Source organism: Tympanuchus pallidicinctus, unplaced genomic scaffold (genome assembly GCF_026119805.1).
Source record: "Tympanuchus pallidicinctus isolate F22 unplaced genomic scaffold, pur_lepc_1.0 scaffold2, whole genome shotgun sequence".
NCBI classification, from domain to species: domain Eukaryota; kingdom Metazoa; phylum Chordata; class Aves; order Galliformes; family Phasianidae; genus Tympanuchus; species Tympanuchus pallidicinctus.
Genome location: NW_026294721.1, coordinates 40,791,087 through 40,816,649, shown reverse-complemented (window position 1 = coordinate 40,816,649; position 25,563 = coordinate 40,791,087). Strand labels below are relative to the sequence as shown.

General features: G+C 40.0%; 1 protein-coding gene across 1 annotated transcript in view; it reads right to left on the bottom strand.

The window, feature by feature from the left end:
* Positions 1-204: 204 nt before the first annotated feature.
* TNKS (tankyrase) overlaps positions 205-25,563 on the bottom strand; it is a 105,886-nt gene continuing 80,527 nt past the window's right edge. Inside the window, exons 13-27 of the mRNA XM_052682269.1 lie at positions 23,837-23,916; positions 22,744-22,889; positions 21,451-21,616; positions 18,015-18,234; positions 17,382-17,491; positions 14,927-15,115; positions 13,576-13,813; positions 12,837-12,919; positions 10,356-10,476; positions 9,647-9,744; positions 8,287-8,361; positions 7,496-7,601; positions 6,454-6,640; positions 5,581-5,737; positions 205-4,719 (exon numbers count right to left, since the gene is read on the bottom strand). Of these exons, the coding sequence (XP_052538229.1) occupies positions 4,633-4,719; positions 5,581-5,737; positions 6,454-6,640; positions 7,496-7,601; positions 8,287-8,361; positions 9,647-9,744; positions 10,356-10,476; positions 12,837-12,919; positions 13,576-13,813; positions 14,927-15,115; positions 17,382-17,491; positions 18,015-18,234; positions 21,451-21,616; positions 22,744-22,889; positions 23,837-23,916 (2,063 nt within the window). The 3' untranslated portion in view covers positions 205-4,632. The remainder of the gene's footprint in view (positions 4,720-5,580; positions 5,738-6,453; positions 6,641-7,495; positions 7,602-8,286; positions 8,362-9,646; positions 9,745-10,355; positions 10,477-12,836; positions 12,920-13,575; positions 13,814-14,926; positions 15,116-17,381; positions 17,492-18,014; positions 18,235-21,450; positions 21,617-22,743; positions 22,890-23,836; positions 23,917-25,563) is intronic.

Here is a 25,563-nt window from a genome sequence, read left to right as displayed (position 1 = left end):
CCCAGAGAATCACAGGATGGCTTGGGTTGGAAGGAAACTGAAAGCCCACCTAATTTCAACCCTCTGCTGTGGGCTGGTTGTCCCCTTATCACATCAGGCTGCCCAGTGCTCCATCCAACCTAATCTTGAGCACCACCAGGGATGGGGCATCCACAGCCTTTCCTCCCAACAACAGGTGGAGCAAACACTCAGCTTTTACAGAGCAACTGTTAAAAATGTATTTATTGAGTTTTAAACTATTACAAGTATTGCAGATCAGACATTTAGCCAAGCACATTTATAGATCAAACTTGGTTGTTATAACAATGTTACCTAAAGTCCACCATGTAGACAGGCTGAGAACCTGCCCATCATCATCTTTTACAGAGAGGGTAAAGGAAGAAATAAATAAATGCTATCCCAGCTCCAGGTGGTCAGCCACCAAGAGAGGAACAAAGGACTAGCTGTGAAGACAAAGTTATATAAAAGTCTAAAAACTCAGCCCCAGATACATTGCTGTTTGGGGTGGCAGAGCAAGCGATCAGAAATGGAGGTGCACAAGCTCACGGGACTGTGGCACAGAAATCCCCACTTTGATTTCCAAAGCTGAAGCAAGTTCCACAGATGTTAAGAAAAAACAGTGCCAAAATTACCTTGTAATACAGTTACTCTAATCAAACTACATTAGTCATCAGCACAATGGAACCAACACTAAGAATTGCCACCAATAGGCTCGGTATGACAGAACTAGATAGATCAAAACCAGTCTGCTAATACAGCCTGATGGGCGCATGCGTTCATTTCACCGCAACGCATGGGCTCCTCTTGCTCCCTGCTGACTCACTCACTTTCCTTCAGCAGCGCTCACAAGCACTGCCCCAACCCCCACAGGTTGCAGGCAATGAGTTCTCCCCTGTTTCCAAAGCACCTCTGACCACCAGCAGGTTCCAGTCCATAGATTCCCACGTCAGTTGGTACCCAGGGCTAAACTGAATCTGCACTCCCCCCTGTCCTACCCAGAAGTGTGTCAGCTTAGCTTGAAATGACTGAAACACACACCAGGCACACATCCTTTTTGATATCAGTTAGATTTTCTAGGGTCAGGAAGTATGGGAATGGTGAAATTCCATTAAGAATAAATTCACACGCGCCCTGACTTTCTGCTTCTGAGAACGATCACAATATTCAAAACTCATCTGCCTACTTTGAGCTTGGGACCATTTCTTTTTCCCCATCTTCGGGAAAAAAAATTGGTAGAAGAGTTTGCAGGTAAGGAAATTCCTGCTACACAACATGGTGGGATTTGATCCTATCACTTGCAAACACTCAAAACAGAGGTTAGAAAAAAACGATCCTGATTCCTTGACTACAGAACAGTAGTGGCTGGAAAACTAGCAAACCAGTACAACAGTCTACAGCAGTTTTCACGGAGCTGGGATCAAAGATTGGTGGAGAGAAGTAAGGAAGAGAAAGAAAGATGTACCACGCTGAGACGCTGTACTCTGGTTTTAATTCTGACAAGTTTTGCTGACAGCGTTCAGACTGCAATGCCACCCTGTGTCATGGATACAACCTCAGCCCTGGAGAGCCAGAACCTCCCGCTTCAGACTCGGTGAAGCGCCGCTCTGTCTGCTCACTGAGGCCCTATCACAGCTGTTTCAAAGCACTCCTCTAAGGGTAAAAGGCACCAGCTCAGGACAAGCACACCATTCCCTCTGCAAGGCACCACATTAATCCCACAGGGAATGGCTCTGCCTGGAGCCACTGAGAGGTGCCAGGCTCCCAAACCTGGCTTAGCCCAGCACCTTCCTGCATCCTCGCTTCTATCATGCTTCTGTTGGTGATGCGGTGCTGCAAACAAGCATCCCATCACCAGGGGACAGCCCTGCTCAGGACGAGGCACCCTGCCAAATCCTATTTCTGGAACTAGGAGCTCTTACATCAGCTCCCTCAGCTAAAGCAGCAGCAACCCTACTGCAAACCAGTGTCAGCAGCAGCTCAACCACTGCCAGCTTTTCCATAGGTAACAGACACTGATGGGAAGATCCTCACCATGTTCTGAGCCACAAGAGGAGACACACACACACACACACACACACACACACACACACACACACACACACTACTTTGGCCAGCAGAGGCACACGCTAGTCTGCACAGCCCACCAGACTGTGATGTCCCTCTGTGCTGGCTACGGATGGCCATGGGACCGTTATGAGACAAAAGACACTGCAAAATCATTTCTTCACACTCTGCACAGAATATCAGATACGTAACAAGATACCAAACAGTGTATTTTTGTACTCCAGAACTTCACAGCTCTTGAAGAAACCCAGATTTTGTTCAATTAGCACACAGGAAACAACAAGCAAGAACAAAATCTGGTGCGGGCCTGGTGGGGTTTTGTTTTTAGGTTTGTTCTTGTTTTTCAAAGATGTAAAGCTTTCAACTTCCACACGCACATTAACTATTTTGCTCATCTACACAGCACAATTCATTTTTTTAATCACTATGTCTAATGGGGATGGCGAGCCACACTCACCCTCATCGCTATCTTGAAACCCTAGTGTAGATAGGCACACCCCCTACTCCATTCTTAACTAAATTAAAAACAAACCCCAAACTTAAATGATGAATACAAAGCTTCAAAGCCTAGTGGTGATCTCTGCAATTCTAACACTACTAAACAAGTAGCCAAAATACAACCATCCAACTGTGTCAATGATGTCTGATTAAAAGGACAACTAGGCCAGAGCCTGGCTTGGACCGCGAAGCTGATTACTTCATCAGGTCACAAAATGAAGTGAAAACCATAGATCCAGTGCCAGCTCGAGAGAAGTAAAACCCAAAGCTCAAGATCTGCTGCAGTATTGCTATTTCTAAGGTTTTCTTTATAGATATCACAGAGTGGATGTGCAGGCAGCCAGAATGCATCAGATGACTGATTTTACAGTGGGTGCAATTCCTCCAGGAGGATAACTTGCTTCAACACTAAAGTTTTAATGCTAAAAATGAAAATTCTGTGTCTTAAAGCTGAAAGTGAAAACTCTGTTTTATCCAAACACCCCGAGCAAACCCCACTGGCAGGGAGTACACCTTGTTACAAACTGAAAGCATGGTATTCTGTCATTCCCTCACTTAAAGAGTGATGAAACTGGAATGCATGAACTGGATCATCAGCTTTTCAGCAGCGCCGGTCAATAGGGAAATGGACAGCCTGTTCAAGGGAACATCTTCAGCCATGATGTGCTCGATGCTGGAAAACATCTCATACTGATGGTTTAAAAACAAAAACAAAACTACTAATAACGGCTTGACTTTCAACCTCCTCTGAAGTTGTAAAAACAACTAAAAAAAAAAAAAAAGAAATTGATTTATAGTTTTGTTAAATCCGTATTGTTCATGAGGGAGACTTCCAAGTTGTCTGATGCTGTGCTATGCAACGCTGAAATATAACTTTCTCCTACCCAGCAAAATAAACCCGGGAACTTGCACGGAAGGGGGTTAGGGTGAGTACATCCCAGCTCTGTCCTCTGGTATACCTGCGAGCAAATTGACTTCCCAACTGATCTTTTTAAAAAAGTTTTCCAAATAAAGATGTAATACACGTATTTTAAAAAATTATTTTTGTAAACCACTTAAGCTGTTCAACAACCACAATGTCAAACAGATGTAACACGAAACTGCTGTAACACACTCTCCCTTACCAGTCTGAGAACCATCTTCTGTGTCTCATATAGAGGGATGTGACCCAGATACATCCTTGCATGTGTGGTCTTCTGACTTGTCAACTATATCCCAACAAAACCCTATGCCACTGTAAGGGGAGAGTGTTTCACAAACTGCACACACTTGATAGCAGCCTTATAAAATGTTCTTTTAGAGATATCAGCAGAGGACATTGACCTGCTGTATCAAGTCCTTTCAAGCACAAGAGTTGGTTTGACACTTCTGTTGGGTTTCCCCAGAAAATTCATGCAGACAACTCAGCAAACCAAAATGTGATTTGTTTCCACTCTAAAGTAACACATATCACTATCATTTGCTCAGAGGTGTGCAAAAAAACCCTTATCTTGAAGAACTGGACCTAGCCCCTTCTCAGATGAATTTGATATTGCATTGTTAATGGTTTTAGTCAACTTGACTTTGTGCAAAATACCTTTAAGTAGGTTCTGGCTCAACTCCAGAATACAAAAGGAAAATAAATAGCTGAGACTTTCTGAAAACATAAAATGAATGCTGCATGCTGAAAGGAAAATTATGGACTTAATGCAGTTTATCTGCAAATAAAGTAAGTAGAACAGTAGTGTCTGAAATTTTAACATGTGAGATGGCCTTGATAAAGATTTCTGTTTGCACAATGTTCTCAAAGTCTAGATCAAAACAACATTATTTTGCACATGGTAACGGTAGAGACTAAGAGCCTGAGATGCATTATTAAAAGGCAATCTCTTGTAAACCTTCCTCAAAAGGAACAGTATAGCAGTTGAGTACGCAAGAGTTACTCTTATCATATTCATCAAGACAGCAATGCTTTATAAAAGACATACAGCTTATTTCCAGATTAAGAATTTTATATGATACTGATATCCTGAACACATATGCACCCAGTCCAAGATTGAAGTCGCATCCTTCTTCACTGTTCTGCAGCTACTAGGTCTTTTGCTCTGCTGCTGTTCCTGTCTGTGAAGGAGCTTCTGGTTTCACAATCTGGTATGTAATAAGATATTCTGGATATGCCTAAAAGTCAAGAAAAAAGACTGTTTTACAGAAGGGTACACTCAGTAACTTCGCATTTTGTATTTCAAATGATGATTAGGAAGGGCAATGCAAGAATCAGCTCTGTGTTAAAGAATGCAAAAGAAAATGCAGATTTCAGGCAGCTGAATGAAATTAACAAATCCAGGGAAGGTTCCTTAGGATACAAAGCACGTATTTTCTGCTCTGAGGATAATTAAGCAGAGGAACAAGCTACTCAGAGAAACTCTGAAGCATCATTCTCTTTCATGTCCTACCTGGTCAAAGCCTTCAGCAATCTGCTGTGCAAGAAAGGGTGAACAAGAGGTTGCTTTAGATGACTACCCAAGGTTTTTTCCAACTTGATTTTATAATCTTTGAATCATCCAAGGCAGTGAGCAAAACATTCTTCTAGGCTAAGAGCCTCTGCTGAGTTACTCAGAATAAAAATCAGCTCCTGAAGACTGCTGTGCTATTTCTGTTGCCATAAGGGGAGACAGGGATATTGCCACAGCTGGGAATCCACAGGTAAAAAGCTCAGAATACTCACTATCTATAAAACCCCAGAAATGCAAATGTTCTTGTTACTGCAGTAATGTCACTTACATGCAGTGGGAGAAACAGTATATACTCACGAAAACTACATCTCTTAATAGGCTCTGCTCAGTGCCACAGAGGAGGAATGAGGCCATTTTCCACAATGTGGATCAGAGAAGCTCAGTGGAAAGGATTTCCTGCCTCAATACAGTTTACTGTTTATTTTTACAATTAAGTGAAAAAATCCAAGAGAGCCCACCTGGAGTGGAAAATCATTTATATCCCTTCTGAAACTCCAAGCTCTGTTAGTTGCCACTAGCCACCTACCTGTTCTCCTCTATAGATAACATATTCAGCATATGCAAGTCCATTCACACTTGGCCTGCCAATAACTGAATGGTGTCCTGGAGGGGCGTGCGCCATCTTCATGGTACTGAACTGAAGAAAGGATTTTCCAAGGGTCACTCTGCAGAAAAGCATTTGTCTAAAACAAAAAGAGAAACACCGTGTTAACATTTCTGACAGACATAAGCTTCCAGCACGATTTCAGACTTCCATTTGCTACAGTTAATTTCTCAAAGGTTTTTGGAGAAGCAGTTTTTGAAACCAGTTCTAAAGCTGTGTCTAAAAATTCCCTCTTTTCTTGACATTCAGAAGGGAAAACACATGCTTTGTATAGCTGTTGCATGGAGGCCTGCTCTACTTCATTTTCTATAAAGCTGTTGTACAAAACTGAAACTCTTCTAGTTCCAACCAGCAGGGTGAGTGTCAAAGCATGAAAAGCACACCGATCTACTTCAGTACAAAACAAAGCTGTGATTAAGTCCTGCTCACTACCTCCAAAATCATCTGATCTGTAGGACTAAACCATACTGCTGATCACCACTTAGCAGTGCAGTTTTGTTCTAAGATTGCCTGCAGTTTAATTGCTTTTTTTGTCTGACTCCTCATTTTCAAACTTGCTATTTCAAGTCTCATTCCTGAGTCACCACTCACTTCGATTTATACCCACTCTGACCTTTCTGTGGGACTCACATTTATGTCTGCTTCTGTTCAGCCCCAACCAATGGAAAAAGTGCATTTTCCCCACCATGACAGAACTTAAGTGGCTGTTTTTTCCCCACAATTCATCCTATGCCAGGGTCATAAAAACCAGGACAGCTGGAGTTATACCTACAGGGAACTCTGCTGGAGACATACCTGTGGCAGATGTAACAGGACCTGTCTTTGTGTGTGGGACAGCCTGTTCCTCCTCCTATCCCATACACATATTGGTTGCTCTTTGAAGAGTTCTCTGCAAAATAAATTCCAGCTCCAAACATTCCCCCAATGTATGCATGCCTTTCATCAAATCCTTTGTGAATGATAGCATTAATAAAAGGAGACCCTAAAAAAAAAAAAACACAAAAAGAAGTGTTATCACACAGCTGTTAAGACCTGTAGTAACTTTGGGCTTTATGTCAAGAGGAGCTTTTTCTGCCTCAGATAGATCATTAAATACCTCAAAGTGTGCTCAGTCAGCTGGAAGGGGGCGATACCCAGCAGGATGCAGTGATGTGTGGGATTTATCATTCTATACCAACAAAATCCCACGTGTGAGTCACATCTTACTCAGTTACAGATCTCATTAAGTGGCCTTCCCACTCCCTCCTCACATTTCAACACAATTTATCTTGTCAGTGCACACTTTCTTCAGCAGTCAGTACTCTCTAATAAAGGGCATATTTATCAGGACAATCACACCCTAAACCAATTTCCTACACAGAATCATAGAAGGTGCTATGTCAGGAGTCATTTGCACTAGGCAGTTGTCATTTGCAGGCATTTCTGGATGCTTCTGGAGAACATCCTGCTTAAGCTCATGGTTAGTTTTGATTCCTTTCCCTCTTGGTTACCTGAAGTGCCAGGGAAAAATGCTTTTTAGTATGTGCTGCTCCCCTTTTTCAGAAGATAACTTGCATTTCTCACAGCAGTGTACAGTCCCCCCAGTAGTTACCATCAGTTTTAATGGCAATGGCTGAGATACAGCATTTTATAAATGTATTTTGTACCTAGTGGAGCGTTACGGATTGCATAGAATACCTTCACCACCCCCACACCCATGCATTTTTAGCACAGAAAAACAAGTATTGTACAGGATGGCAAAAACAGCCACACTAACAATGTCTAAGGGTTCCTGTGTGCTTCTGGTTTCCTCTTTTTTTTTAATACCAGTACATACAAACCGTTATCACTTCATTACCATGAAACAACATGCGCTCATTGTGATGGTTATGATTCTCTTCTGAGACCTCCTTCTGCCTGTGACAGAATCTCTCCCGCAACTTTTTATTCACAACCTTTTGAATCTGCAGTGGAACAACAAGCATTAAGTATGCAACACAAAATAAGTGAAATATAGTTTCAAAAAAGTTTGCAGAAATTCTACAGAGAAGCACAGCAAGATGCACAAATGGTACAAAAAAAGCCCACAAACCAAAGAAAATATGTCCCTTCTGAACATGCCCTTACAACCAAGTCAGGAACATACGCTTCAAGATGTTCACATTTACTGTGAATTACAGCTTAAGTTCTTGGGTTTAAGGCAAGCTTTCAGGCTTCTCCCCTCAGACTACGTAATACCATCATGAACTTCAGACTGTCTGAAACTCGTTCCCTCCCTGCTTTGGCCTCTCTTGAACAGGCCTAGCTTTCTGAAGGTTTAGGTTTAATGTTCACTATCTGGTTGGTGGCAACCCTGCCCATGGCAGGGGATTGGAGGTGGATGGCCATTGAAGTCCCTCCCAACTTAAACCATTCCATGACTTCTTTAGACTTCTTTAAAAGCACAAGTGGACACTTCTTCCTCACTCCATATGCCAAGCACACAGTCAGTATAAATTTAGTACTCGGTGCTTGCTTTAACTCTGTAATTGGTTATCATACCAACAAAGAGCTCTAAGTTTAAAAGGTTGATCTGTTAAACCAATTCTGTGTGCTTGCATAAGTACCAACTTATTTTGCTACACTGAACTACAAGGCTTTGAAACTTACCCTGATGACATTGTACCTGTTGAAAATCCCACCAGCATTTCCACCATCCCTGTGCTCCCGGATTGTACTTTGCATCTACATTAATGAACACAACAGAATGTTCAGCACATAGAACTTGTTAGTAAGGAAAAGTAATCATGCAGCATCTGTCTTAATACATCACAGACAGCAACAGAATCTGGGTTGAAAATTAACTAAGAGGTGCCAAAAAAGTCAATTTTAAACAGAGATATTCTTTTCTTCAGGCGCCCAACACACTATTCAAGCTTTATGGTACTGTTTGAGAAACTGAATGTCGCAATTATTCAATCTTATAATAAAAACCTACATAGGGAAGAGGACTGGCACTTGCTATCAACATTACACTATTGGAAGACTTCAGATTAGAAAAAAATAACTCAAACAAAAAGATCATTTTGAAGTAATAACAAATGTATTTCTAATGACTATAGCTTGTATTTCTTAGTGATATGAACACTAAGTTTTCTTATGGCATTAGAAGGTTCTCAGAATTTCAACAATTTTACCATTTTTTTCCCCAGTGGTATTTATACCCACAGCACCAATGTTTAGTAACAACTCATCCCAATTTACTCTAGTAAACAAGTGACTCTTTCTGTCAGACATGATTATACAAAAAATCCGCACAAACTCCAGTTTGCAGAGTTACTGATAAAAAAAATATTCCAGGGTACTGGCAGCAATCCTTCTGTGCTACAAAGTAACATCATTACACAAGCAGCTGAAAGAACAATGAAGTGTTTATTTCAAACATAACTCTTAAGAAAGTCTCTTTCCTCTTAAGCTTTTCCTTTCAAAATGGTAACTGCTTGTAGTTGACTCAAATAAAACAGCCTGTGTGTGGGAGGAAAAATTACAGTCATCTCTGCTTATCCAAGAGCAGCTTATCTAGGTTACAGATTAACTAAACCACTGAGACAAGAGAAAACAAGCTGGTTCACAAGCAGAAATGGCCTGAGCAAAAAGAATGCCTACAGACTTGCACGGCCTTAATCTCCCAGTCTCCACACACAGCCTTTGCCTTTCACAGGTGTGCCTTTCTCTGATAAGCTATGCAAGCCCTAGCTCTGAGACGACATCCAGAACAATGCTAGCAAGGCAAAATTAGGTTAGCAGGAAATGAGAAACAAAATCACGTATTTAAAGAAAAAAAGTGGCAGGAAACAGTAAAAGAAATCACCATCAGTATAAACTGAAACAAACTAAAGCTCTAAACTCCGCATCAGATCTGTGCAGTTCACAAAAGCACTTTTATCACTTTCAGCGTGTTGCGAGATTCAGCTCTAAGGATTAGGTGACGAAGGAAATGCACCACCACCAAAAAAGATAACTGCAATACCTCCTCTTCAACGGACTGATACTCCTTATCATCAGGTGCAAGGTCAAGGAGAATAGTCCCCTGACTCACGCAGTGGAAAGTTAAATACGGGTTGGTACCTACAAAGGGAAGGAATTAGAGAAGTAAAAAAAAAAAAAAAAAATCATCGGGGAAAATAAAGCCAGACTTATTTTTACAAAACATTGCAATTTTTCTGCTTATACAACCCCAGGAGGCAGGAAGCACAAAATAAACATAAGGACTAAAAATAACCTTAATAAATCACCTAAATAACCTTCAAAAGATGAAGTACTTTCATTGGCAGCAGGGTCTTCAGAGAGTGAAGGAAAATGCAGGTGTGACCACTACAGTTTGTGATTTGTGCTTTAAGAGAAGCACTCAAGTAGCATGGGACAGCAAAGAGCTCCATCAAGTCTATGCATTAGGATACAGCTGGCCTATATGTAGGGAAAATCAACCCAAAAGCTCCCTCTCCTTGGTCAAACAGAACCCCTGCAAATGGGCACAGCTTCCACAGCTGCCTCAGGGTTGTCCATTCTCTGGAGTGATGAGCAGCCACTCAGTCCTGTTTCAACCCAAATCAGCGAGCATGTTTTCCAAACAACCATGCTCTTCCAATTCCTGGTATCAGTGTGTACATTTACAGCAGGGGACTTCTGGGAGCCTGTTCTGTGCTACTCAGACTAACCAGTAAAAACATCGTATTTACCTTGCTGGCCTCCTAGAAGCCTCTCCACACCTTTTATCAATTTGTGTCGGTGGCCATAGGCGTTAATCCCTATTTCTTTAAGCTCCTCATGTCCCATGTCTGCCAACACATCTAGGGTTATCTGGAAAGGTGGAAAATCACAAAAATCACCAGCCAAACCTGGCTTGACTCCCAAAGCCAAATATACATTAGTTCAGAAAAAGGATTGTATTTGTGCTACAACCAAAAGAACACATTTTTACCATATCCTTAACTGCTGCCACCTTCTGGCACACCCCTCCCTCAAACAGGACCATGTCCAGCTGCTACAGCCCAAGCTGCACAAAACTTTAACTTCTCTTACAGCAATTGACAAGAGCTCATTCTCGCAGGAGGCTGTAAAAACCATTTCTTCTTATGTAGGAGAAAGATGCATGGAAAAGTTGGGACAAGTCAAAGCATGGAACATTTCTGAAGCATTCAAGGTCTCACCTTCTAGTTAATTCAGAATTTTCACTGTAAAACCAAAAAGGTATTTCACATTGGTATATTATGGTGTGTGCATACCCACACATGTGCCTGCACAGAGATGAAGCCAGCGAGTTGGCTAGGTTAAGTCAACTATCCCAACTATTTTTCACGCTCAATTTTGGGAAATAATTAGCATTGTGAGGACAGGCATAACTAGTTATGTTATTGTAATATATAAATACATCCACAATCACCTGACACGATTTTAGACATCAAGGTCAAAGAGATTATTGGTGGAAATAGACAAATAATAAAACAAGCTGTCAAACTATTTTTGAAATTGAAAAAGAGAAGGATAGAGGTGCTAAAGGAAATACACATTTTTCATTGCTGTAAGGCAATTCTGCGCCAAGGTGTTTATGTGAAACAAAGATTTAATGCAATGGAGGTAACTGTATAAAGCCTACTTCCAATTTTACATTAAATCAGAATTGGAAGCATAGCAAATAATAGGAACCCATACAACTTGCTTAAAAACCAGGTAGATCAATAGCACAACTGGACTTGCAGATATCAACACTGTCAACTACAGAGTACCACAAATCCAAGAGAAAGCAATTCCAGCAAGGAATTACAGAAAATTTGAACAACTGTGCAACTGAGCCCTAATGAGATTGCTGTGGAAAAGCCACTGAAGACATTCATCATGTGCACAGAAACATTAAAAAAAAAACAGAGAAAAGACATAACAGACAGCAACAGCACCGACCCAATATCATTGTGAGATTAGAGCCGAGTAGAAAAAATGAACATGAAGGTAGTAGGATGATGAGCTTATTTTTAGACAAACCTACAAGAGCAGCTTAGTGATTTCAGAAATTATGAATCTGATTTAAATTGTTAAATCTTATTAGCAGGGAAAGATCTTAAAAACAGGTTAGAAGCTAAGGAAGCAAAAACCGGACAAAAGCAGCACAGCGAGTGGAAGGTGGGAAAACTAATAAAATAAGAATAAAAACTGAGTAGAATACAAATTCATTGGGGATTGATTTGCTTCTTACTAGAAGCAGTTCCAAGTTAAAGACTAGAGCCTATGCTTATGTGTAAGAAGGGAAAAAAATATTATATAGCATGGCAACTTTGGGGAGGGAGATACCTCTGTAACGTTTCGTGGAAGAATTTGGAGGCTTTTCTGTAAGTAACAAATTACATTTAAAATATTTATTTCCCGATCCATCATAAAAGATTAATAGCAAAAATGTGAGGAGAGAACACCATCAAATCCATCCTCCTTGTACTTTTTACATCCACCACTGTCTATCTTATTCACACAAATAATTTTTTTTAACTCGTAAAATGTTAAATCTAAGAAAACAGTACATAAAAATAGGCCATAAATACCTTACAGAAATGTAAGCTTCTGGAATTGTAATGAGTTGTATTCTTTTCATACACTGCAAATTGTTGATAACTTTGCAGCTTTCCCCATCTCTCAATTGTATTCAAAACTTTTTAGCTCTGCAAATTCAATTAATGCTACAGTCCTAACCCACTAGGAAACCACACTTCTGCATTCTCTGGACTGATCACACTACTCAACTAGATTTCTAGTTCAGTTTAGGGGTCAAACTGGAGGAATTCCCACATCTAATTTAAGCGTCACATGTAGCAGTATAGATGGTGAAAAGTTTCTTCAAATATCAAGATTGCTACAGGATAAGTGAAGGTGATGTTCCAACCTAAATTTTCTAATAGCCCCTTATGTTCAAAAGTTAATTAAAAGTTCATATGCAGTTCTCAGAATACAAATCAAATGAGCAATCACCATTTTTTAAGAAAGTGGAAACCACTGATAATTAAATCAAACAGGCAGATATTTTTGTCTCTATCTCACTGAAAAGCATTTGCCAATGCATTCATTACTGCACCTGTTTTTTTTTCCTGCAAATGTGAAATCATCTTTTCGCTCTCTTTTAAAATCAGGGAATTGAAGTCTCTCTTCAAAACACACAGAAAACACTTGATAGTTACCTGTTCTGTCTCAAAGATGTCCCGAAGGTGCTCAAGACCAAGGCTTTTCAGGAACTGAGTAATGTTCATGTCAAGACCAGAAACTGTAACAAGAAAAAAATCATTTAATCTCACACACTCAATTCAAATAAGTAAATAAACCAACAAATACCACTTATCTTAAAATCCCAGTCACTTATTTTTCATACAACCAATTTGGCTTATAAAAAACAATCCACTTCCACAGTGTGAAACAACAGTGCAAATATCATCACTATTCCCCTCCTCAGTATCAAATAATGAAAAGCACAATCAGTCTGTGCCAGAGGCTCATATTGCAAGGGGAAGGAAATGAAGACTGGGGGTATTTTTGGTATGTAATCACCCAGATGCTGATATACAGCATGTATTCCGAATAAGAATCCAAAGATCTAAAAAGTCTTCACTATCATAACATTGTCAAATTAATTCTCATTGGATCTTCTGGATAAAATCAACAACAAACATCTGGGCACATAATCAGATATGCTTTTGTAATCAGAACTAACTGTGAAAAACAAAGATAAGTGAACAGCCAACAATATTCCTGCAGAGCACATCAGAACAGAGAAACATCAGGCACTTCACAATGTGGACAACAGTTCAAACTGTGCAGTAATTTCTGCCTGGTCAGAAATGCTTTTCAGATAAAAACAAGAGCTGCTGTGAATCTAAACTACTGTACTTCTAGCAATGCAAACTTGTCCAGCAGCAAATGCACCTTCTCCCTCCTTCCTTTCAGTTCCTGCTGCTCCATCACCAGTATTTGATGCCCCTCCGACCGCCAGTTCTGCCAGCGGCCCGGTGAGGTTGTCTATACTGCTGGCAGCAGAGAGGCAGGATGGCGTAGATGCTGGCGAGATCAAGGAGGCACTAACAACAGTTGCTTGAGGCTTAAAGCATGTAGGTAAAGCTTCTGGAGGCATCGCATCTATCAGCAGAGCTCTGATATCATCAGCCTGAAAAACACAGAAACATTCAACTTGAGGCTCAGTTGTATCACAAGTCACTGATCTCTGTAGAGAGTTTTTTCTTGGAACCCTTTTTTTAATTAACCACCCTATTCTCCCAGTTAAAAGGAAAATCTCCTGTTTTTCTAACATGGGAATTTATGGCTGCTAGAGCATTCCAATACATTGCACAGAGACATCACAGGTGTTTAAGGCAGATACAGCAATATAAAAACATTATCCTCAGCAACTTAGGCCACAAAACACCATCTCAATTTGTGCCAGTTAATTCTGGTCAAGCATTTTGCACTGGATCAAAGTTTCAATGGAAAACTCTACCCTTCCCCCTTTGCCACGATAATCTCTTAATATTTAAAACAAAAAACCAACAGGAACTTCAGGAAGACTATGAACTTGACTAGCAACTGGACTGCAAAATGCCTTTATAGACTAAATTAAAAAGAACCCTCATCTTCAAGAATTTCCTCTTGACACATCCTTCTGTGATTCTTGCACCAGAAATGGATATGGCATCCAATTTGAGTGTAGTTATCTATTTTAGCAAGAATGGTTAAGCTGACACATGCATGTTCACACAACCTTCTTAGGTTCCTTCACCATCTGCCACCATCACCACTAACAAGAAAGTGTACAGTGCCAGTTTTAAAATAGATTAGACAGTCACTCACAAATTCTAGGATGTTGTTTTGGAACTCGTCAAAAAAGAGCTGAGGTAATACGCAGGCACCAACCATAATCAACTACTAAGTGATTCCCTTCCAATAAAACCTCATCTCATTTCTCTTCCAGGTTCAGTGAAATCATTACTGACAGCCCACACAGGCTGACTACCACTGGGGGCATTTTCAGATAGATTAGCTTCTGGCAATGAGAAGACTGATTCCAGGAGTGAATCCTTTAGCAGAGGGGATCCTTATATCACAAACCACATTAAGATCTCAGCCAGAGGATATCCATGGGTAAAAGAAATTGCAAATGCACCCTAGAGACATTCATTTTCCTCTACTTTGACATAGAGAAAGCTGAAGGTGCAGAAAGTCATTTACATGCAGAGCAAACCTTCCAGAGCACTCAGTGGCTGGCACTCCAGCAAGAACTTACTGTTGCCAGGTCTAGTGGTGTCTGACCCTCTTGATTCTTCATAGTTGGATCTGCTCCATGAGCTAAGAGCAAAGCACACAGCTGCGTCCTTCCTTTTTGTGCTGCTTCATGCAATGGTGTGAATGCCCACTTATCTGTTGCATTTACACACGTATTGTATTTGATCAGCAACGCTGCAATGTCCACATGCTAGAAAACAAAAACATTTTAATGAACACAACACTGATAATAAAACATATTTCCTACTTTATGGTGAGAATAATGATGCTAAGAGAACTTCATAATTTCTCTTTCCTTTTTTTTTTTTTTTTTTAACCTACTTCCTCTTTTTGCAGTAGTGCACTCATCAGGTGTGGCTCTACCCTGCAGCTCCACAGTCAATAAATCTGGATCAACCTTACCAGTCCATTTTTGATCAAGCACAGAATTACATTTCTGTCAAATCACCTGAACTACATGGTAAGTAGTCTGTGCTAGCTACAGGATCAGGCCTGATATATCTTCCAGCATAAAACACATAGGCTTAGCTGTCAAAACATTTGCAGAACTGGAAACACAAATGTATGGTGCTGTGACATTTGTGATATGCGACTAGGAGATGTGAACTCCAATGCTACACTACTTAGACATCACTTAGATGTCTGCATACAGAGCTTTGTCATGGAACCCAAGCCAACACAAATTTGTTCTTCCTCCAATCATATTTTGAGACACGTAATTGATAAATCTCACTAAGAGTGTCATAAGAAGGCTACAAAAGTACTTAAACCTCCATGCTTCCATCAACTATGGAACTTCTATCTTGGAAGTCTCCCAGATTAAAATAACAGAAAATCGGTGAATGAAAACTCACTCTCTTTGACCAATAAAATTACTTCTGGAACACAGCTTAGAAATGAAAAAAAAGAAGTAGGCAAGAGAATGAAATACAGAAAACAGTAAGCAGAAGAACAAAGACTTCTGCTAAAGGATTTCATTTTTTTCTTTCAACAGCAATTAAGTGACTCTTAATAGCTCTAGAAGCTTGCTCTGAATGGTTTGAAATTACTGCTGACCTTATTTTCCCTCTTCCAAACTTTTAAAGCAATTGCATTTCCTGCAGCTTCTCTGCCATGACACAAAACCCTACTGAGAGGCACACATAATGAAGCACTAGCTGAGAGAACTGAAAACACTTCACGAGGAAAAGGTTGCATCTGTGGAACTTGCCAGCATCTGAACATCTGAAAGCAGTACTCATCTGCCTGCTCCCATTACAGAGATCTGACTGGGCTGATGACAGCTCAGAAGTACGGGCAATTACAGGAAAAGCACTGAAACACAGCCTCATTAACTTTTCCTAGAGAGATCAAGATAACCAAATTAAACTGGCATTATGATTTTGAAGTGATTATCAGCTTGAACCAATCTCTTATGTTGCCACGTGACAATAAAGAATGCCTTATTGACATACAGAATGTGTGCTTTGGTTTGCTATGCTTTGAATGCGTGAGCACAATCTTTGTATCAGAATGTATCTCTAGATCTAAGCAATGTGCCGAGCACTTAGTATTTATGATTGAAGCTGATGAATGGTATTGCTTGATATTAGGACCAGCAGTGAAAAACCATAGTGTTGCACTTCAATATCTTGAGCAGTATTCAGAGCTTCTTGCCCTCTAGGACATCAAATGCCCAGAATGACAGAGAACCAGTGCAAATGACTCAGGCTGTATTTCAGTAATACACTCACTAGAAAGAAGGTGAACACTGCACTTTTCCCCACGCCTTCCTCATTCAGATCTCAATAGAAAGCAAAACATGCGGATTCATTAAGAATGCCTCCCCTAGATTTTGCTCTTCTCATGCTATGGCCCTGCAGTAACAAAGCATTTAATTAGATTGTCAAATCCACCCGTTTTTGAGCTTATGTCCTCTGCCTAGCCTTAAGCATGCTGCTAGGATCTCCTCAAGCACCATCTCTGTACAATCGCTTGCAAAAGCTTTTTCTCAACTCATCTGCAATTAGCAGCTGCTTTTGAGGCATCTGTGCAAGTAGTATGCACAGACACAGAGGAAAGAGGACCAGCCTCATCCAAAATAGTTTCAATCAACCATTGCAGCCCCACTGCAACAGACACGATCCCTTCTTACTTCCACACAAATCTTTCAGTACCAACCTGAGTGCCTTCCTCTTTCAGTAGTCACCCACAATTTAAACATTCAAAGCTTTGCATCTGCTTGCTTGCAGAAAGGCAAAGTGATCTTTCCAAACTGCTACACCCAAACATGCCTCACCAAGCTACATCTGTGGGACTAGAAACAGGATGCACATCAGCAACTTGCTCAACAAATATTTCATGCCATCAGAGGCTAAGGTTGTTCACTGCAAGACAACTGCAAAATAACCAGCTTTGGATATGAATTCTAGGAGCTCCCTGTTGATGCGTCCACAAGCAAAAGAGCCTGTACCTACCCCGTAAGATGCTGCATTATGTAGAGGTATTAATCCACCTTTGTCCTGGGCATTAACATCAGCACCATGCTCAAGAAGGTATTCAGCTACTTCCAAATTGTTGTAACCAGCTGTAGAAAATAAACAGGAAAAATAAATTGAGTATTAGGAGGGGTTCAGCAAACAGAAATTGTCAGGCAACATAGCTAAAGCTATTTTTTTCAACTGCAAAAGCTCTTTTTTTTCCTAGTAACCATATTAACTCCTGAAATACAGGTGCCAGTTAACAATACTCTGTATGGTAAAGTTGTCCTTGAAGCTCTGCAACCCCTTCTTATTATACTATGGGAAGCAGACAAAACATACAGGCTCTTGACAGTGGTGTCCAGTGCCAATACAAGAAAGAATGGGCACAAACTGGGACACAAGGTTCCTGGTGAACATCAGGGAGCACTTAGCAAGTGATGAAGCAGTGGTACAGGTTGCCTAGAGAAGCTATGGAGTCTCCCTCCTTGGAAATATTCAAAACTCACTTGGATGTGACTACAGACAACCAGGTCTAGGCATCCCTTCTTGAGCTGAGGGGTTTAGCAGATCACTTCCAAAGGTCCCTTTCAACTTCAATCATTCTGTGAAACATATTAAGTCGCTCACCTGCAAGATGTAGTGGTGTTGAATTTCTTCCCTGGGTGTCTCTGCAATTGATATTTTCTTGAGTACACAGCTTCTGCACTCGAGCCAGGCACCCTTTCTTGGCAGCATCTAGCAAAGCAGCATCTCCGCGCAGTAGGTCCTGGATATCTGTGTCTCCTTCTTTCACCAAATCTAGAGGAGTGTTCCCATCTCGATTCTTCTTTGTTGGATCAGCCCCATGCTGCAAAGACCAAAGTGCAATGCTGATGTCAAAACCATAAAGAGTGCACACAAATATCACTATTTTGAAGCACAGGTGAAGCAAGGGATTTTGCCAGTGCAGTTTTATACAGTAAATAAATCCAGAAGGACAGTATGCCAATCTTGGCTAATGAAGCCAAGATCTCAGGTTCACTGAATACAGCCCTGCTGTTGAAAGACATTTCTTGGAGATATGATCTATAAAAATATTCATTTCTACACTTTCTATTACATAACAGCACAATCTTAAGTTGTTTACAAGTCCTGCCAAGCAGTAAAGAAAACATTCGGTGAGACAGCAGAAAAGTGGATTTAAAATGTTGCTGGAATATACCCTGTGCTCATAAAACATGCAAATCAATCACAGAAGAGAACTGCTAAAAACTGCTAGAGTATGGGATAAACAGGGGAACAAACATCTACAGCATAAAGCATGAGTTCTGTCCATGAACAATGTCATGGGATGACAGCTCTTTCTCTGTGCACTGCCAGCAGCCATGGAAAGATCAAACAGGGCACAGGCAGCTGTAGGCATTCTAGTTCTTTGGTTGGCTGCTTCAGAACGATCAGCAATCGAATCCCTGCCAGCAAGTCTACCTTTGCATTTCTCACCAGTCATGCTGGCTACATGCTGTGCCAATGTGAGCCACAGAGAATGAGATGGGGATGGGAAGAGCAGAAGGAATGAACCATCTTGTACTCAGGAGCATTACAGAAACGTTCAAGGTGAAAAGAGTAAGCAGAAAGGGACAGAGCACTAATTACACAGAACCAGATCAGCATTTGTAGTACTCTTGAGAAAAGAGTTTTTGGGGTTTTTTTGTTTGTTTTGGGAAAAAGCTTTTCAAAACCAGGAATGACTTTCCCAGATACAACCTTAGATTCCTTAAGTTTAAACTGACAAAAATCAAACTATTCAAGCATTGTCAAGAATAAATATCTAAGTGAAGAGGTAGCTACTTCTCAGACTCCTTCAAAATCAAAGAAACAAAGGAGCCATTTTAAAGAAAGGCTTCGAAAGTTTCTCTAAAAGGTCTGCGTGTTTTTGTTTCATTCTTTACACAGAACAGGGTAGAAAGAGCACAAGTCAGGAGAAATGAATCTCAACATTTACAGCTCAGCAGAACTGACAGCACTGCCATTTGGCATGAGGCACACAGCAGGAGAAGCTCTGAGTAAACTGCAGTATGAGCATGTATCCATGGACACTCAAAATCTTTACAAAACCACGTCATCTTAAGGGTGCATTCAATTCTTGTGCAAGAATGAGTTCTAAAAGAAAGATTTCAACATTTCTGTATTTCCTGTGGCAAGACCCTTTGAAGTTGAACATGAAAGATGGCTATATTCCCACTTAAATGGTCAGAAAATTCCAAGAGATCTCCAGTGCCTGTAAAGTAATGCTGTGCTTGAGCAATTATGAGTGCTTTTAAAGCTTGAACTCCTGTATTCAGGTGGTACTAACATGGTCATCACTGTGTCTACTCCACAGCCATGTCTGCACACCTTGTGGTTTTTGCTGCTGCTGAGTTTTTAAAAGATGTGCTCTCTCTCTGAATCTGAATACTAATTTGGTAATCAAATGAAATAGTTGATGAGATAGGTGAGAAATATCGCAGAACCACAGAACTGCAGAGGTTGAAAGGGACCTCAAGAGATCAAGACCAACCCTCTGCTAAAGCAGGTTCCCTACAATAGGTTGCACATGTAGGCATCCAGATGGGCCTTAAAATATCTCCATGGAAGGAGACTCCAGAATCTCTCTGGGCAACTTGTTCCTGTGCTCCGTCACCCTTATTGTAAAATTCTTCCACGTGCTTATATGGAGCTTCCTATGTGCAAGTTTTAGGCCACTGATTCTTGTCCTGTCACTATGCACCACTGAGAAGAGCCTGGCCTCATCCATTTGCTTCCCAGCTCTCTTTAGATACGTATAAACATTATTCAGATCCCTCCTCAGTCTTCTTTGTCACAGGTTGAACAGAGCCACATTACTCAGCCTCTCCTCATACAGGATATGCTGCAATACTTTTATCATCTTCGTGGCCCTCTGCCGGACTCCTTCAAGGAGATCCCTGTGTTTTTTGAGCTGGGGAGCCCAGAAATGGACATAGTATTCTAAATATGGCTTAATGTGGCAGAGAGCATGGCGTGCTGGCCATACTCCTTTTAATACACTCCAGGATACCAAAGATGATCTTGGCCACAAGGGCACACAGCTGGCTCATGGCCAACCTGTTGTCCACGAGAACACTCAGGTCCTTCTCTACAGATCCTCTCCAGCAGTCATCCCCTAACCTGTAGTGATTCATGTGCTTATTTCTCCCCATAGGCAAGACTCTATACTTGTTTTGTTATACTGGGGCTTTGCAGCTGCAAGAGCAAAAGAAGTGAATGGGGAAGAACAATTTAATTTTAAGACAATCCACATTGTTACTTATTCATATTTTAAATACTGTGCTTCAAGAAATTTGAAGTCACAAGGCTATAATAGGAAATAGCATTGGTAAGAAATCCACTAGAACCCACTTCTAACATCCCTTAGAAGTGACCTTATGTTAAGAACTCCCAAACTGATGGCAACATGTTGGCATTACCTCACATCTTTTACAGCTTCTGCTGATCAGGAATATTTATTCCACAGGATACTAATACACATTCCCTCCGGGATCTTGATAGATTATACATTGATCTAACAATTATTATTTTTTTTTTTTTTACCCGTCAGACACACTAAATAAGTCCCCACCTGCAGTTATTCAACTGTAACACACTCTTGCACGTATTTACAAAAATTTACTAAACCACATAAACTATTCCAGAAGGGGATGAATAGGCAAGGACTTCTGGTGTCTTCTGTTCATTTGGTTGCTGCGGGCTTTTTTTTTTCCTCCTTTCCCAAACAAATTCTTTCTCCCCCCCTTCTCCCTCCCCCAAATATTGAGAGTTTTGTCCTACTTGGTTAATAGCATTAACTGGTCGTGCTGGACCAATCTAATAAACCTACTGGGAAAAGCAACCATTCTAACAATTCTCTGTAAGTGAACAGACATTACACAATACGCTGACAGCTGTAAGATGAAAATAGACTGAACGGCACCATTAAGAATTCACAATGCAAATACGTTTGAACGCGATCTCATACAAAAACAAAGCATATATTCAAAAACACATTTAAAAATTCTAGATCACATACTTTTAATAGCAGTTTGCAGATTTCATATTTCCCTTTGGCTGCTGCTTCATGAAGAGGAGTGAATTTCCACAGGTCTGCTACATTGACAGAAGCACCATGCCTCACTAAGAGTTCAGCTACTTCGTAGTGTCCATAAGAACAGGCGTTGTGCAAGGGAACTAAGCCGCTAATCAAAGACAAAGTTTTAACAGCTACAGAAAATGCAATCCAACATGCAATCACACAAAATTCCAACAGATAAAGCATTCACTGGACAGCAGTCCACATTTTTCAGACTTCTATGGCTTTATTTCCTTCCTATTATTAAATGAAACAAACATCATCCTTGTCCTTCAGATCTCATAGAGGAGGCTTCTAAATGCTTAACAAACATCAATGTTGCTTTTGCTAGAAGCAAGTGGCTTTAATGCTGTTAGCAGCAGCAAAAAACAGTTGCAAGAATCGCTACATTCTGACTATGCATAGTTGAATGAAAATTTCAGAAAAGGTACAAAACTAAGCAATGAGTTTGAAGTATAGTTATTAACAACTGCACACCCACAGAAAGATGTCCAAATATTTCTTTCGAGGAGAAAATTGATAATTCAGAGCTGGAAACGAATTACCCCTCACCCTGAAGTCCAATATAGTAGAGTGAAAGATCAAAAAATCATACTATTCCACTCAGTCACTTTGCAAGAAATCAGATAATAAGATTTGTAAAGGATTTATCTTATCTAACTGAATAAATAAGTTAATAATAAAATCTAACCAAACCAGAGAAATGGTTAGAGATAACTCTGGTATATTTTACTTCATGTAACTCCAAACTAATTTTAGATCACCTGAAATAACTGAGAGGCTGTTTTTAAACACTGCAAAATCTCTGAAATAGACAAAAGGGGAAAGAGAAGGATCATGGATTACACTGCCAGATGTGTGTCAGACTGTGGCTTTGCCAGAAAGTTATATTTAACTTAATCAACATTAAATATTAATAAACTTAATATTTAACACAACTTAATTATTGTCTCCACACAATTAATGACAAAAACAATGCGGAAGAATCATAGGACTATTTAAGATTGGAAAAGACCTCTAAGATCATCCAATCCAACCATTAACCATTACTGTCCACTGAACCATGTCCCTAAACACTAACCTCTACCTTCCTTCTAAGAAGAAACAAACAAAAAATTTTAACAAGAAAAAAATATCACAGTTGTGTTGAAATTCAAATCAAAACGAAGAGAGGAGGTTGAAATCTCACAGTAATAAAAAGCAATACGAGTATATCACAGGATGAAAATATACCCTTTATCTTTGGCATGCACGTCTGCCCCATGGTGCAACAGATACTCCACCACCGACACGCGGTTATATCCTGCAGCAAAGTGCAGTGGTGTTGAATGGCGGCCTTCCAAATCTCTACAATTCACATTCTGAGGGCTGCAAAGTTGCTGTGAAAGGAAATCAAGACCTATTAAAAGACTGGAAAAAAACAAACCCACCCCAAGCAAGAAAATCCGCAAAGCAAACAAAAACCCTACCCCTCATCAATCATCACAATGCAAAGTTTGGTTAATTTATTATTATATACCAATATTTTTGAAGTTAGATTTCAGGAAATTTTCCACAGAAGCAAAATCAAAAGTATAACTTATCTAAATTTATGTCTGAAAGTGCTTTCTTAACAAACAGGACTTAAATGACAGAAGCAGTATGAAGACGATCCTAACACATTCAAAGGGCAAGCCTCTAAGTCATCGAGCACCAGGTTCAAGTCCATGTAAGTTTCTCCAGACAAGCTACCATTTCCAGCTCATGCTGTCTTCACAAATCTAGAAATATTGAGCTTAGCAGTCAAAGGAGTTGTTGGTACACAAAACTGCTGCTGAGCGTTAATATATATTAATGTTAATATATTGAAGCTCAAGCTGTGACCATGCAGGATGGTCAATCTGCAGCCTATTTTACCTGAAATGTCCTATGGTTGTATGAAAGCTAAGACCAAACCTTCCTGCGATGCCAGCATTTCATGGCATAACTGTTCATTTCAGAAAACGACAGCTTAAAATGCTACATCTCACCTTCTAACACTTGTCTGCTTGCCTTCTGATTGAATCATGCCTTGTTAAAGAATACGGCTGTATATGAAACAACACATCTGATTCCAACAAAGATATGGCTGTGTGAAGGACTCAGAATGAACAACCACAAACTCAGAGAAACACCGCAGCACATCCCAATGTCCAGCTTTCTAGAAAAAATATTAAGAAATTGTCCTTCACATTTTTAATGACTTACCATCCACCGGACACTACTTCCACAAACCTTAGGTGTAGTGGCTTCCATAAGGATTGCACAGCAATAAAGTGAAAAATTAATATGAAAAGCTCAAATTTACCTTCACAGTTTCCAAGTCTCCAGCTTTGGATGCTTCTAACAACCGGTAATCCACATCAGATGTACGCACAGGTGTACTTTCTACACACAGAAAAATATGTTTCAGGATTATTAATTACATTGTATCGTGCTCAACATTTTCCAAACTGGGAAAATACATCTGCTAGCATTTGTAAAAATGCCATGGAATTGTGATGTTCAAACACAAAGAGCCTAAACAGCTGAGTAAAGAATCAGTCAGACTGGGCTCTACAGCTGACATCACTCTGCCATTTCTGCCATTTCAAGGCTTTGCTAATTCCGCATACGGTAAGAATGACATTTCTATATTCAAGAAATCCGTGCGTTCTCTGAATTGGATTCTAACTCTCGCTGAAGTTCCAAAGCAAACTGAATGAGGCCCCAGTGTACACTTAAGAGTTAAATGTGCTCATTTCAGCATGAGTTACAACCTAAGGCTGTGTGAGGTTTCAGCTCACCTTCAAGTTTTTTACTTTCCCCACAACAGCACTGCCACCTCAGCATCCTGAGGATGAGATGAGACTTAGTACTACACTGGATTCAAAGCTTCGTTCCTCAGCTTTACTTTAATCTCCTTTCTGGACTCCTATCCTTGTCTTCACAAGACAGTCAAGATCAGAAACAATCTAATTACTGGAAGAAAGAGAAATCTGAATTCCCCAAGTGTACCAAAGGACTGTGTGAAGCAAAGAAACAAATCTCACTCATTAAAAGAAGCAGAACTAGCAGAATTTTCTAATAACTTTTTGGAAAAAGAAAAAGATCTCTTGATGAGTTTTCTTACAGCTCTAACTCAATCTTACAAGAACGAATACAATGTAATTTTGTAAATAATTTCAGCATTTGCTTGTCAGCTTTGAATAACACAGAAAATGTCAACACTAAGCTACTGACGCCAAGAACTTTTAATATGCTTTTTTAACTTTTGAATATTTCAGTCTTGAACAGCTTTACAGTTGTAAGAGAAAAGCTGCAGTCTTCCCAATGAAAACATGTACAGTATAACACCTGAAGTGAGGTTTCATAGAGTAGACACTATGAAAGTGAGTTTATAATTCAAACTGAAGTGAATATTTCCTGAATACTTCTAACTTTACAATCTAAAAATCATCACAGGATGTGTTCACTTTTTAAAATTTATCTCTATCATTCTTCCCCTTCCGTACATATACACAGGCACAATTTAATCAGGTAACACTATCCAAACAGCAAACTACATCTCAAGTAGTGAACACTTTGAAGTGCTGAAGGAAGTGAAGCTCACAGGTACATCAATCTGCCTTCTTAAGACTAAACGCAAATCCCACTGAAAGGTAATTGCTCTTTAGTAGCTACTGTTACAATTATTCTTCCTACTCTAACACATTAAAAATGACATGGATAAAATGATGCATATGCTCAAAACTTTGTTATCTAAGCAGTATCCAAAGCACTTTTACAGTAAAATCCTTCCCTGCTGGACAAGCAATAGATTGAAATGGTTATTAACCATCAATATTTTTCCGTTTGTGAACTCCAATCTCAGGTGAGTAACAGCAGTGCTTTTTTCAATTCTTGTTTTGCATGGAATCTCTGAATTGAGCAGCTATGGGTTTCTGTTTCCTAAAGAAATACCATACAGAACATACTGCAGATGTGTGTGCAGATGGCAGAAGGGAGGAATGAGCAAATTACACTAAGTCTCTTGCACTGAAAAAGAAATAAGAT